The sequence below is a fragment of the Nilaparvata lugens genome, chromosome 7 (assembly GCF_014356525.2).
Source record: "Nilaparvata lugens isolate BPH chromosome 7, ASM1435652v1, whole genome shotgun sequence".
Classification (NCBI taxonomy): domain Eukaryota; kingdom Metazoa; phylum Arthropoda; class Insecta; order Hemiptera; family Delphacidae; genus Nilaparvata; species Nilaparvata lugens.
Window position 1 is genome coordinate 5,956,489 of NC_052510.1, and position 15,846 is coordinate 5,972,334.

The 15,846-nt window shown below is 33.3% G+C and overlaps 1 protein-coding gene across 6 annotated transcripts in view; it reads left to right on the forward strand.

Moving 5' to 3' along the window:
* The window catches only part of LOC111048993 (microtubule-associated protein Jupiter), a 232,003-nt gene that overhangs the window by 181,148 nt on the left and 35,009 nt on the right, over positions 1-15,846 (forward strand). Inside the window, exon 1 of one of the 6 annotated variants that reach the window (XM_039433536.1) lies at positions 1,899-2,274. The exons of 4 other annotated variants lie outside the window; for them this stretch is intronic. In XM_039433536.1, coding sequence (XP_039289470.1) covers positions 2,243-2,274 — 32 coding nt within the window. In that variant the 5' untranslated portion in view covers positions 1,899-2,242. Of the gene's footprint in view, positions 1-1,898; positions 2,275-15,846 lie in introns of those variants that run through there. One more of the 6 variants, XM_039433542.1, reaches the window with a different exon arrangement.

The following is a 15,846-nucleotide window of genomic DNA, read 5'->3' on the forward strand; positions in this document are numbered from 1 at the left end:
TGGAATGCTGCCTACTAATCGAGTGATTGAAGCCTAAGGACATCCATCACATTGCATGTTTTATACATGTCATATCTCTATCCATGGCATAATCAGATACTCTTTCTGGAATTTGCTTCCTAGTGATATGATGAGATCTTGAAATTAACTTCTATTTTTTAGGAATAGATGTGTTCGGTGATAGTCACAGTGACAGCATTGTGTCACAGGCGATTAGGGTTTGGTCACGTGTCATTATGCAGCTGATGTCACGTGTGACCGATGCGTCACGTGACTGCCTCCCAGACTTGTTCCCGTTACAGGCCGTCAAGAGACATTGTCTCTGGCTTTCTTTCATTGATAGCCTTGTATAAAGGAAATAGCGGTCTCTTCATCACAAGCACAATAGGCCGGGACTAAACTTGAAATTTCGGTCTGGTTGACTGGAATTTGAACTTTGGAAGGAAGTTTGGTGTGTCGGGGTCTTGAGAAACGATTTGGAAATGACTTTTTACAAATTCATTTGACATTTTTTCGTGGTGAATAGTTTAAGTTTGGTATGTTGTGGGGAGGGGGGGCTCTGAAGGCGATTTCTGAATTTCTAACAATTCAGTTTAACTCCTTTTATATAGTAGAATAATTTACTTCAATTTCTATATTGTATTGGCTATTCATAATGAATAAACCGACTTGAAGATGCAACTACGACTCATTAATTCATTTCTGTGGGTAGATGACACAAGCTGATAAGTCATGATTTGTAAACTTTCAGGAGAGCAATTTGAAAGTTTGCATAGCTGCAAACATTCTATAATATTTTTTCTTACCCATTTTACACTAATATAATCAGATGATCCTCGACATTAAATAGTCTTACCCATTTTACACTAATATAATCAGCTGATCCTCGACTATTTAAATATCAAGGGATAAAACAATTTATTTAAATTAACTATTGAGCCATTTTGCAAGTGATGTCAGAGATTCATGTTTTGCCATCTGTCAAATGTTTCAAATCACAATGTAACAGTATAGGTAATATCTTAAAATCGATTTTTATAGAAATTTGAATATATGTTTTAAAAATTAATTGATATTATTTACAAGTATTGATCAAGTTAAACCAAACTTGAACTGTTTGCCAAAGTTGTATGGGTTATGGTCTCTCATATGGGTTATTGATTTTCAGATTTTATAATAGCCTACCAGTACTACACTTATCAAATTTTGTCATCTTTTGATAATTGGATATAATACAAACCGGTAGAAGAGTGTTGAGATATATGTACTTATCAATATTTGTCAACTTGGGGTTTGGAAGAAAATGCAGTATCAGCTTAAGCAAGGTCTATATCTCAGCTATTAAAAAGGTACAACATTATTTAGTATACCATCTTATAGATCTAATTTCTGAACCAACCATATGCATAACTCAATATGGTCAAAAATGTGACTTATCAACTTGTGTCATCTACCCACAGATTTGAACTTGAAATATTTCAGTTGACTCATTAATTCATTTGAACTTGAAATATTTCAGTTGACTCATTAATTCATTTAAACTTGAAATATTTTAGTTGATATGTTGTGAAGATTGGAGAGATATCCGTAATAAAACTACTTCACTGTATAAAATGACATAATCTTTTTTTTGTAATAATTGTCACATCTTATAACTCTGCTGATTTTGAGTTTTTGCTATTCTCCAATATAACTCCAATGCAATTTTTCTAGGTCCTCCTATATCCCTCGTATATAGGAAGCCTTTAATTTTTCCAAAATGTCAAATTGAACAAAATTAACTTTGAACTTTTAATAATATTGATGTATGATTTGAACCTGTGTGACACATTTAAGAGTAGGACAAAAATAAAAGTCAATAAATAACCAGCGAAGCTCGGTGCCCCGATATTTGATGTAATGATTTGAACCTTTGTGACAAATTAAAGAGTAGAACATATGGGCGATACAACGTTGCTAAGTAACACTATCCTAATATTTTTATTCCATTCAAATTCAGTTCAAAGTAGGCTAAAGAAATGTAAAAGTAGCAGTGTGAAAATATTTTTAAATTTTAATTATTTTATTTCAAAATTCATTTTAGAAGTGATTCCTGAATAATCTTTTAATTCAAAAATTTACGAGGAATTCATTTAAAAAAAATTTACTTTAAAATTAATATTAGAAGCCTAGCTTGAAGTCAACGTAAAACTTCAAACTCTATTCAAACCTTTAATCAAATCTTTGTGCCAGTGTTCTTATTATGGAAAATATAGTGATGGAACCTGAAAATGAGTAAGTTGAATTCACTAACTTTTGCTTTTAAATTTGGTAGCTTATTTCGAAAACTTTCTAAACCTAATTTAGGTTCAAGTATTTATAGACTCAATAGTATTATGTTGACTCTGATAACTGATTATTATAGACTCTATAGTATTTATTTTGGAAATCAATAAAAATGTAAACAGACTAAGAAACAGTCTCACGTTATTTGAAACTTACTCCTTCTAAAATGTTGTATTACAGTATTGCACGTTTTAAATAATTAGGTTAGGAAAAGCTTTGGTTTAGAAAAACTCAGATTAGGAATATAATAATTAGATGATTTCAATGATCAAAATGGCTGCTACTCATAGGTTAAATGCATGTAAAATTGTGCTACTTTGAACTTAGTTTATTTTAAAAACAATAGTGACCGCCGTTTAATTTTTGTGATTTTGTGCTCAAAATAACATACTAAATCGATCCCAACCAAAAATTTGATAATAGGTATGTTGGCACTGGACGTGCACTCACACCCATGTTGATTCAAATTAGAAGTTATTTATTTTGAAAAACATTCGAAATTGTTGCTACATAGTCAAAGTCACACATATAGACAAGACAATACTAAGCAATAGTAACAATAGAATATTATTTTTCACGTCTAGCTTGATTCCAACTCATGGAAAATTGAATAAAAATTGCAATATTTCAATGTAATCTATAAACTTTCTGGATTCCTAAACAAGGCTTTTCCATTGTTAAATAGAAACATCTTTCCAGTGGCTTTACTTTCTGTTTTAGTATTGGATAGGCCAAAGTGAAATATCTATGTCTTGAAAAATACATAAAAAATCATAGGCGATTGCTTTGAAAATCCAGTGCTAGTGATAATTCAGACTTGGAATGCGTGCTTGGAACTAGGTTAGAGAAGATATCAGATACCTCATGAATATCTGATAGTCATCCCATTATACTACTTTATTAGCATGATAGAACGGCACACCGATTTGCTGATGGGGAAGAAATGAGACAAAATTGAGGGATTCAGAGAGAAAAGGAATTTGAAAGAGGAGTTGAAGATGGAACGGATGGAATTTGAACAACTTATTTTGCCAATTGCTGAACAGGTGTGCAATTGTAGAGAGCTTGAGGGTATGCAAATCTTAATTGATATTCTCTCGCCGTGTTGGATCCATGGAATTTCCAATACGATTTATTCTTCTCTCTTTTCTTTTCCAAATTCTTATTTTACTTCTGGATTTGCATTTCTCTTAAGGATCTGTTTTATCATCAATTTTCTCTACTTCTTCAGTTCACCTTTCCCATTCTCTTCAAGTTCTATTGATTTCTCCTTGGTCTCATCATCGTAATCCTAATTCTTCATCCTGTTCTCTTTATTTTCCTTCTTGTATTGAATTTTTTATTGCTACTTGTTTCTAACTCGATCTTCTCTTCCCCATCCTCATACTTTTTATCCTCTTCTTTCTTTTCCATATTTTTCTCAATTTGTATCCTTTTCCTTCTTTACCAGTATTATTTGTGCCTACTCCTTCTCCTTCTATTCTTATATAGTTTTCTCAAACCCCTTCACTCAACTCTAATTCTTTTATCAATTCTCTTCCTCTGCTCTCTTATTTTTTTCTCATTTCTCTTTATTTAACTTTTTTCTTTGTTCATATCCCTCCATCTTTGTTGTCCGTGCTTTTTTCCAGCTTCTCCTTACTTCTCCTACCTTCATTTTTCCCCATTCCCCTTTCACCATATTATTTTCTCCTGAATTCTTTCTCAGTGAGTGTTCTTCCTTCACCTACTTCTCCTTCAACTCCTTCTTTGCTCTTCTCCTCCTTACCCCTTCATTCCCTTCATCAATTATTTTGTCTTTCTCTCTCTTCAAACCTTCTCCATCCACCACCACTCCCTCGCGTATCTCTATTTCTCTCTTCCATCCTCCCTCCCTATCTCTTGCCATTTGTTGTTGTTGTTGTGGTTCTTCTTCTTCTTCTTTCTTGTCTTCTTCTCCTCCTCCTTTTTCTTCTTCTTCTTTTTCATTGTCTACTACTTCTTCTTCTTCTTCTTCCTTGTCTTCTTCTTCTTCTTCATCTTCCTCCTCCTTCTTTACTCTTCTATCTCTTTCCATCTATCTCAATTGCCGGCCCATCACAATAATGACAGGTGTAGTGCACACTGTAATATAATCCACTCAAGGAATGCAGATATATACGCACATCATCCACTTTTACTACCGTTCTGTGGTGCTTTCCAGTATATATATTATGCTCACGTTACACCACTCACTATCACTATATATGTGGTGTACTTTCCACTAAATATATTCACTTTACATCTCTCACTATCACTCTATATATTCGGTGTACTTTTACTGTAATTGGAATGGCCACCGCATTCGGAAAGGTTAGCTCAATTATTTAAATGTTTCGAATCGGCGAAACGTTTCTACTATTGCGGTTGCTTCTCAATGGCTTTGCAAAAAATGTGAAAAGAAATTCACATTGAGATGTGTTTGGTGAGACGCGCGTGTGTCAAGGAATGAACCGTTTCATCATTACCATTTTTAATAAGCGATATGAATTAGGTGTTTCTAATATCATGTTTGAATCTTTTCTGATTTTATTAATATTAATTCTCTTCAATCTATTCCCACGATATTGAACTCATTCCTTTTTGGTAGTGATGATAGTCAAGATAATATTGTAGTAAAAAGGATACATTGGATAAAAATATTTGAAATAGTCAAATCATTTCATGGAATCGTTTTTGATTTTACTAATTACTTTTATTCAATCTATTCCTACGATATTAAGCTTATTTTTGCTTAGTAGTGAAGATGATATTGTAGTAAAAACTATACACTGGATAAAAATACTTGAAATAGTCACATAATTTCTTGCAATCGTTTTTTTTTTTACTAAATTACTTCTTTTCAATCTATTCCTACGATAACAAGCTTTTTTGTTCAATAGTGAAGGTAGTGAATATTATATTGTAGTAAAGATGTACATTAGATAGACATATTTGGAAAAGTCATATTTGTACAATTAATTGCCTCATGATATGTATTTCTTGTACAATATTACCTTACTATGTAACCTTATATTACCTTCCCTGTCAACAGAAAGTGTATAGATTGTTTTCGTGAAACTAAATTGAATAGGAAACAACCACTTATGTTGTTGTAAAATTTCTAAGGGTTTTCAATTATGTTCTTAATAATGATATTAAATCATTTTTCATCTAGTACCTTTTTTACACCTCTAGATTTCCATGTTAGGCAACATGATGTTGTATCTAGTTTGATTATATAATTTACAGCACTTCTTTTTATTTTTATTGACTAGGTCAGGTAGGTTTCGATCAACTTTGATTGCTTACTTAAGTATGTAACTTTAAAATCACTTGTGAAATTCCTTCTATATCAAATGTTGGATTGACCTTTCAGTAGAAACAGATTTCAATCAATATTTCAAGCCCAAGTCGTCTTCAGTTGGCAGAACTCCACGAAACATTTCAAATTCATTGCAAGTGGAACACAAGTACACGCTAGTAACACGTTTCTCGTGGTTCAATGACTTTTGAATTTCATTCATAAATTTGAATTTGCCGGTTGAATGATGACGGGAGCAGGCCAGTGGCCTCCAATATATAGATATATCTCTTGTGCAAGTAAATGTGAATATGAGGTGTATATAGATATAGAATGATGGCCACCGGAGCGCGTGTCTCTGATATATAGTAATAGCGCTTCAGGTGCATGTATGTGGTTATGATGAGTGTATAGATATATAATTTATTGATATTAAAACAGGAGTCGATGTGAACTTGGTACCGTTTTAAAACGTGCGACTAGGAAATCCGGTTACATGTGTGTATATATAGTGGTAGGCATGAAACAAACTATAATACGGCTTGTTTTAATTCTTGTTTATTTATAGTCGAAGCCAGCGTCGTCGACTTATTAGCATTTAGATTTTATCTCTGTGAGTAAAGCAATGTCTCGGCGACACGCTAACCTAATTTGTACGTATTTCGATCGTATTTTGTGTACAACTTCATTAAAGTTTTACCATAGAGAAAATAGGTATTATCTATACTTGATATATATGGTTGTACACAGTTTTGTTGAACTGTTTACTCAACTTGTCGTGTTCTATCTGTACATTTCTTCATTTCTTCTGATTTCATTGCTTTATTTTCTTCTGATTTCTTTTTATCCTCCCCCCTCCAATATCACTCCTTTCCTTACTTCTCCTTCTACTTCTCCCCTCCCCTGTCGCGTAAATGTAGATGCATAACAATATTATCTATAGTTATCACAAATTGTTTTTTTCATATCATACACAGTTCAATAATTATTTTCTTAGTCTATATAATGTAAATTCATCTATAATTTTGCTGTATTGTAAGCTATTGTATATAAGTGTATAAGCCAGTATATATTGTTGTAATCTACATGAATCAAGTACTCAATCAATCAATCAATCGCGCTCTTCCCTTTCTTGCTCCTTATTCTCCTTCTTCTTCTCCTCTTCCTCCTACTTCTCTTTATTCTTATCTTCCTACTCATTCTTTGTCATTTCCTTTTTCTCTTTCTTCCCTCTCTTCTCCTTTTTCTTCCTCTTGTATTTTTTATTTTTCGTCAGTGTTTCTCTATTTTTATCTTACATAAATTTTTGTTGATCTTTTCTTTTCTTTCAGCTCTTCCTCCCCTGTCCTTTTCCCCTACTTTTCTTCATTTTTGTTTCCAGCTTATATCATCAATTTCTTTCCCTAATCTTCAACTCTTTCTACAGATTTTTCTGAATTCCTCTTTCCAGATTTTCATTTAGTTTTTGTTTGTTTGGACTTGAGATTCTTGTTTTTGTATTAATCTGGTACTTTTTACTTTTCACTCCTTTCCCTCTCTCATTTACAATTTTTTTTCTTCTAATCTGTAAATCAAAAATGGTTTGTAAACATAATGTTACAACAGGCGATAGCCCAATAACAATTATCAATAAAATTCTATTCTATTCTTCTACTATCTCCCTTTCCATCTCACTCACATATTCTATAATATGCCTGTCTTCTTTCTTTTATCTTAATTTATCTTTACCCCTTCTCTTTTCTTCACCTTTTAAGTTTTCTTTCCTTTCACTTCCACCTTCTATGAACTGGGCTTCTTTTTTATTTCTATCACCTCTCCCACGGTTTATTCTCTTCTTCTCCTCCTCCTCCTCCTCCTTCATCTTTCTTTTTTCCGAAGTGTTTCATTGATGATTTTACATTCGAGAATCGTGAGAATTTAGATTGGAACTGTCAAAAGTAGCTGTTTCCCAAACTAGACTGCTGTGTAGTCCTGTTAGGTGAAGATTGACCCACTAACAACTACTGGGCCTATTATAGCGTGCCATCAACCACCTTATACAGAGTGTGTCTAAAAAGAATGGTACAAGCACCAACACTCTTATTTGTAAGGGGAAATCAACAAAAATATGCATAAAAAACGGCGAACTCGACTTAACAGAATTTCCCCTCAAATGAACAAAATCATTTCCGATAATTCAATTTTAGATACTTATTGTCACGTTATATTACAATATTCAATTCAAAAAATAATTTATTTCGCACAACATAATATTATTACAAAGCATTGTACCGGCTAAAAATACAAAATAAAAATACTAATGAAAATCCTCTTTGTAAAACAACTTAAGAACTAATATTACAATATTATTCCAGTTAAGATTTCTAGGCTCCGTTTTGATTTTTTTCCTTAACCTTCTGCAAATGCATTTCATTATTTTGTAGTTATCATACTATTGTTTCAATTCTTTTTTTTGTTTTCTTGCCTTTATTCACATAACGAATGGTTCATCCGTCATTTGTATCATCCATTTCCCCCTCATTTAATCAAGTAAAACAAATTTCATCATGTATTATTATATACTTTGAAATTTTTGAAATACAATAGACATGGACCACCTTAGAGCCGTTCAGTTTAATCAAAGAAAATATAATTTTATCTCACTATCCTTTTCCTCTTTGATTCATACAGTGTATTGAATATTTATTTAAATATTAAACATTTATTTCTATGTATTTATATAATACTTCGACATTTACCTGACAATAATTTCCTGAAAATAAGCTTCCAAAGTTTTTGAAATACAAACATAGGCATGGACCACTTAGAGCCGTTTAGCCAAAGAAATTGAATGTAATCATTTTTTTCTTCTTTGGTTCACACAGTGTATTGAATATTTATTTCTGAAATATTTGATATCAAAATATTAAATATTTATTTCTATGTATTCATATAATACTACTTTGATATTTACCTGACAATAGGGTACGTTCCTGAAAATTGGATTATCGGGAATGACAACTCCAATAATTATTGCTTAGATATAATAAGAGACAAGAAATATAGGCTTATCATTATCCTTACGATTATCCTTTATCTATGATATAATGCAATAAGTTTAGTCCAAGGGGTAGTTCGTCGTTTTTGTATTTAGAAATAAATACTGAATAATATACTGAAATACATTGACAAGACCTACCTTAGAGTCGTTTAGTTTGATCAAGGAAATGTGATCATTCTATCCTTGTCCCAATCCAGTGTATTGCAGTTTTGACCAACTTTCGCCATAAAATTGATCTCATCTAATTGTTTTCCAAATATTACTCCCCATTTCGAGGGTTAAGTGTAAGAGAGGGCCGGCTGCGCCCTAACTTCGCTCTCCTAGGTTTTTAATAAAGGCCGACAATCAATCAATCATTTAACCAGTCTATTTTCCAATTACCTTGTACTTCACGATCAATTTAACAACCCCAAATTCATTTCTAAGTTTCATCATTGTGAGCTCCACTCAACCGATTCCAGAAGTCATCAAATTTATGATGAATTGAACGTTTATTGCAGATCTGATGCGCAATAACAAAGCTATAAGTACTTCCGTCCTCTTCTGTAGGCTACCTTTTTCTTCAATTGAAGCCATTATTGTCTTGTAAGTAATGTCGTTTTGAATGGGGAATGGAGATGTCGTTAATATTCTGCTAGACGGGAGTAGGATAAAGTAGTTTGGCATCCTGTTGATAGGTTAGCAAATGGAAGGCATTTTTAGTGACGCCCTCTATTTCAATGGTTGAAACGATCTTGTTGGAAATTGGCAAACTGTTTATTTGAAGCATGACTTATGTCGCATTCTTTATTTCGATTGTTGCAATGTCGTTCCTTTTTTGCGCATCTTTTATTGTTGCAATCTATAATAATTATTGTGATTGCGTCTCAATATTCCTTTTATTGTTCGAGTAATTTGATTGTACGATCTTAGCAATCAAGTTTAGGGTGTAGTAATCTAAAATTGACCGAGCGAAGTGAGGTCTTAGATTCAAGTCGACGGTTTGGCATTTCTCTTAATGTTTAAATGTTTTTATGTTGCGCATTTACGGCGAAGCGCGGTAATAGATTTTCATGAAATTTGACAGGTTTGTTCCTTTTTAAATTGCGCGTCAACGTATATACAAGGTTTTTGGAAATTTTGCATTTCAAGGATAATAATTATAAAAGGAAAAAGGAGCCTCCTTCATACGCCAATATTAGAGTAAAAATCAGACTATAGAATATTATTCATCATAAATCAGCTGACAAGTGATTACACAGATGTGTGGAGAAGCCAGTCTATTGCTGTATTTCCATAAGGTCTATAGTTTCAATCAGGTACTTGTGGATGAGAATACTGCATGAGGTCTACTGTTCACAGAACTACTAGTATAATAGAGGAAAGAATCGGCTTATCCATGTATGGGGTAGGAAATTAATGAATTATGCATCATCACGTCTGATCTACTGGACTGAAATGTTGCATATAGATTCTCAAATCACCGAAGATGGTTATAGGCCTCTCTTATATTCTTCAAGATTTCAGTAGGTCAAGTTTTCAGTTTGTCAAGTTTTAAAATTAGACCCTTGTGGAGCACGGGTTACCTGCTTGCAGAGATGACAGAAATAATCTGTCACAATCTGCAATCTTCATCTATCAATAAATAATGACAGAACTATTTCATTACTTTATGCTGCTATAGTGAGGTCCACGTTATAATGGCAGTGTTTGATTAGCAATGGTATTGCTATCCTTGTCTATCATTCAACAAAGCGGATCTCTCTCTCACTTTGCGCTGTTGCCAGATCGGATTTAACAATGCAGAATGAATAATAAATTAACAAAATATTTCATCTTAATTGTGAAAATTCATTTTGAAATTATTGAAATTATTATGAGCGCTGCTATCCAGAGATTGTCAGTTTGGTGTAAGGGTAAGCATTCCTGACTAGCAATTGGGAGGTCCTGGGTTCGATTCCCGGGCTGGCAACTAATTTTTGGATAGTAGTTCTCATCGAATTTCCATCTAGCTGTTAACCCTGTTGTCAATGTCAGCAGTAGCAGAAGTCTTCGGGGTGATTTACAGCGTTTATTTAGGATTTTCGTTAAATAATAATTAATAATAAATTATTGAAAAATATAATTTCTTGTTTGATAAAATATAATTAATCATTTTAAACGAAAATGAACAGTTAATATTACATTAATAAACCTGTATCAGCTACCGTCAAGAAGGCATTGACAAGACAGTGAGGATTGGCAACGTTGTTCTCCTATCTTTCTCCACTGTCATTATAACGTGGACCTCACTATAGTCTCCAATATTTTTGAGAGTAAAGTTGAGATGTTTGTGAGAATTGGGCTCGTAGTTCTCAGTTTTGCTGCTAGATGGCAGTGGCTTATCTATCATTCACAGTCACTTCACTGTCTCATTTTTTATATTCAAAATCCATTAAAAATTTCATTGAACGATAATATTGTCCTGGATTTCATTTCAAAGTCCCTGATGCCTTTTCAACCCATTTTCAATTGAAAAAATGCCACCTAAACTATACATATTCTGACTGGAACCGAGAGTTTCAAGGTCTTCATATAAGTCTGTTGGAGAATAGACGTGTACATTCTAGAGAGTAGAGATATTACATTCTAGACTCTCTGGTAGGACTACATTCGACATGGAGCTCACTGTTATTATTATGAAGCATACCAGGCTACGAGAAAGTCCAATGACCACTGGTGTACCTATTCTTTCTTTACTCCGTACTCTTTTTATTTTGTTGTTGCTTATCCTTTGACCAAAGTACAACAATACAGTACATTCTCTCACATCAGTTTCTCTCTTTGTTTTCTTATTTCGTCTTTCTCTTTTTTTTAAATCTTTGTCTCCCCTGTTTTCTCGTTTCGTCAACTGTGTACCTTTCTTTCATCCTTCATATTATTATTTTATCTTTCTTCTGATTTCTCTCTTGTTCGTTGTCTGCTTCTCCCCTTCTTCTCCTTTTCCCTCTTGCTTTACATCTCCTTCTTGTGCTCATTTTTTTTGATCCCTTATTCTTATCTCTCCTTCGCCTCCTTAGTTTTTCTTCTCATTTTTTTTCGTTTCTATCCGATTTTCTCATTCATATTTTTCTTCGTTTCCATCCAATTTTATCATTCATATTTTTCTTCGTTTCCATCCAATTTTATCATTCATATTTTTCTTCGTTTCAATCCAATTTTATCATTCATATTTCTCTTCGTTTCCATCCAATTTTATCATTCATATTTTTCTTCGTTTCATCCAATTTTATCATTCATATTTTTCTTCGTTTCCATCCAATTTAATCATTAATATTTTTCTTCATTTCCATCCAATTTTAACATTCATATTTTACTTCGTTTCCATTCAATTTTATCATTCATATTTTTCTTTGTTTCCATCCAATTTTCTCATCCATTTTCTCCTTTATCATCACTCTATCCTTCTTTGACATTACCCCTTTCCCTTCTTCGTTTTCCTCTCCTTATTTTCATTCTACTTGATTTTCTTGTCCTCCTTCTTCACTGTCTCCTTTCTCCTCCTTAATCTTCTATTCCTTTTCTTTTACTGTACCATCTCTTCCTTCATTATTATTTATTCTTATAGCTTTTATTGGCAGAGAGATTCTTATGGGTATTCTGCCTTGCCGTATTACCCAATATCATTTCCTATTAACACTCAAGTTTGTAGGTTATGTATTGGGTTCTTCATGTTTTCTCACCAAAAGTTTGCACTTTGACTTCCTGAGTTTTTATTTTATAGAGTTTAAAATCAATAAAACTCATTTCTAAACAGAAATTCACATTTAAAAAGCAAACAAATATAAAATTTTGATGATAATATTGAACTGAAAATTTCTTATTACAAATTTTTCCATGGTAACCAAACTTTTTTTCTTCCTTCATTTCTCTATCTTATCTATTTCTTGATCCTATTCTCATATATTGTTTCCCACCTTGCATTTCTACTGGCATTCGTTTCCCTCTTCTTATTCTCTTTCCCCCCTTTTTCCTCTCAATTTTATTCCCATCTCATCTTCTGCTTTGTGTTGATAGGCTCTTTTTCAATTACATTCGCATTCGGTTTTTTACTCTCATTTTTTTGCTGGTTTTGTTTAGTTGACTTGCCATTCATAGCAAAGTCTGAGAGTTGCACCGTACAAAAGAGTGCATTCATTTTGTCGCTCTCGCTCTATTATTCATTCTTGTATGTTGTTCATTTTGCATCTAATCGTGGACCACTGAAACTAATTCTATTCCACCATGATTCAAATACTCTTTCTGTCCCTTTTGTTTGTTTCTCTATTGTTATTCTGTTTGCTTCTTTCCCTCCTCTCACTCCTCCATCCACTCTTCATCTTCCTCCTCCTCCTCCTCCTCATCCTCATCATCATCATCATCATCATCATCATCAACTTTTCCCTTTTCCTCTTTATCTCCTCCTCCAACTATACCACTTCCTCAGCCCAATCCCAGAATAACGTCTTTATTGTTTGATTCTCCTAAACTTTCTTCTTCATCATTCTCTTTATCATTTTACACTGTCGTCTTCTTTTTCTACTTCTCCTTTTCTACTTCGTTTGTACTTCTCCATAATGTTTCATGCTCTGTAATAATTTTTTTGTGAGTTTCACACCAGATGTTAGCTCCTGTTTCAACCTGTTCCTCTTTTGCAGATTTTCTTTTTGTCTTCCATTCTTGAACCGTGCTAATTCACCGAAATAATTGCACATTTTCAAGCGTGCAACTGTTCTGACCATTTAAATGCAGATCCTCTCTGTGCAGAGTTTTATTCCTTTGTCTTCTTCTTTTGTGTTGATCGTGTACCTTGAGACTTGAATATTCAGGTTTTATTTCTATTCATCCCCATTTTCAACTTGTTATCCGTATTCATTTGATTCTGTTGTCAAAACCAGCTCTTATCTCCCATTATTTGTAATCTATGTTGTCGAAACCTGCATAGACTCTTGAAAATTGTTATTCAGTACATAGATGCGTATGGTGTCAAGCAGTATGAATTTAGATTTATTAAAGCTTATAATTTACAAAGTGCTATGTTGGCGCCTTGGAACTATCAAGCCAAATATGACATCGTCTGCTTGAGCTATATTTAATCTTTATACGCTTTCATGGAATCTATAGTGAGGTCCACGTTATAATGGCAGTGGAATATGATAGAACAGCGTTGCCGATTCTCTGCTTTGCCACTGCCTTCTATTGTATATATGTGATACCGCGGTATGTCTGATGAAATATTAAATGTTTGTTGAAAATAACCAATTATATTTTGTTCGTCAAGAAAAAATATTTTTCAAAGATTTAATTGAGATTGGATATTTTGTAAATTAATTATATTTCTACATTGTTCAAAAACGATCTGGCATCGTTGCGGAGGTCGATAGAAAGGGATAGCGCTATCTGCTTTATCGAATGATGGACAGGGATAGCAACACCAATGTTTATTATTTATTTATTTATTTGCAATACAAAATGACTAATGTAATAACATTGGTAGATAAAATAATATGGTAGTCCTTGTGCTATTTTTCTTCCAAATTTATAGGTGACACAGACCAAGATGAGGTTAGAATTTCACGTGTACAATTTTCACAAAATTCTAGTCCAAAATAAACATGAAAACTATAAATTAACTATGTTAATCTAATACTGTCATTATATCGTGAACTTCACCATAGTGAATGGTTGATTATATTCGTCCATCGTTCCATCATTTACTGTATCATCAAAACAAAATTAAATTCAAATTAAATTAATTAATTCAATTAAATTCATTCAAAAGTCACCCACAATTGTTATGATTGAGAAATGAATACTTTTTTCTTGTACAAGATAGTGAAATAAGTCATGAATCATGAAAATTATTGAATATTCTTCAACAATTTATCTATGATGACAAAATTTATTAATTTCTCTTGTACAATCATGTGTAGTGAACCATAAATCATGTATGAAAATGGTATAAACAACCATTAGACATCTATTAGACAGCGAACTTCCAAATGAGGCGTTAGTTGAATATATTTCAACAAGGAACAGAACTGGATCTGTTGTCTAACTCCTAATATGGTCACTCCCGCACCGCATCTCTAGGTCAAGAAAATCCTACTCAAAACTAGTCACCAGTTGGAGAGAGACAGTAAAACACGTGTGTGAGAGCTTGAGAGAGAACGAGAGTGAGGGAGAATCAGTAGGTGACTGAGAATGAAAAGAATGGTAGTTGGGACAAATGAAAAACTGAGCAGAGGAGACTGAGGTTTGTGGATTGAGAAGATTGATAAGATTCGTGGATTGAGATTCAAGAATGAATAGAGAGATAGATGGAGAAAAGAGTGAGGGAGAGAGATAGGACTAGGAGGATGTAGAAGAGAGAAGTAAGAAATCAGTTTTAAAATCCTTGAGGTTACCGTAAAAGACCATCGTAAACATGTAGTGGCAATAAGGCAGCTTATTAGCAATTAAGGGATTCTACTGGAAAAACTAACAGTTATTATTCCCATTTTTAGTAGATTAGTGTATAATATATATGACTAGCCGTCAGGCTCGCTTCGCTCGCCATATCCGTCCAGGAATGAGATCAGCAGGCTCGCTTCGCTCGCCTACATTTTTCATTTGGGCATTTTTATCATATGTTAGGACAATCCAGTCGGGGGTCCAGACTAAACGGCTGGCTAAACGGATTTGGCGAGCGAAGCGAGCCTGACTGCTAGTAATATAATATTCCCAGGATTGAAGTAGCAGTGCCCAATCAATTTTTCCGCGATAAATGCATTTAAATCTTCAACTTGGTGCCAACCTAACAAAGTCAACTCAACTTAATGCCAACCTGACAAAATTATTAATTCAGTTGCCAGTTAACAACTGTTTCGAAGAGGTACTCTGTCTAGATTATAGTTTTATAGTAACATGATATGGAAATTTCAATTATAATTAAGAGATTGGGAGAAGAAGAATATACATGCTAAAAGACGAACTTTAAACCCTTAAAAACAACCCTTAGAGTTGAAATATTGCCAAAAGATTTCTTAGTGCGCCTCTAAAGGGCCAACTGAATATACCTACCAAATTTGAACGTTTTTGGTCCGGTAGATTTTTAGTTATGCGAGTGAGTGAGTGAGTGAGTGAGTGAGTCAGTCAGTCAGTCAGTCAGTGAATGAGTGCCATTTCGCTTTTATATATATAG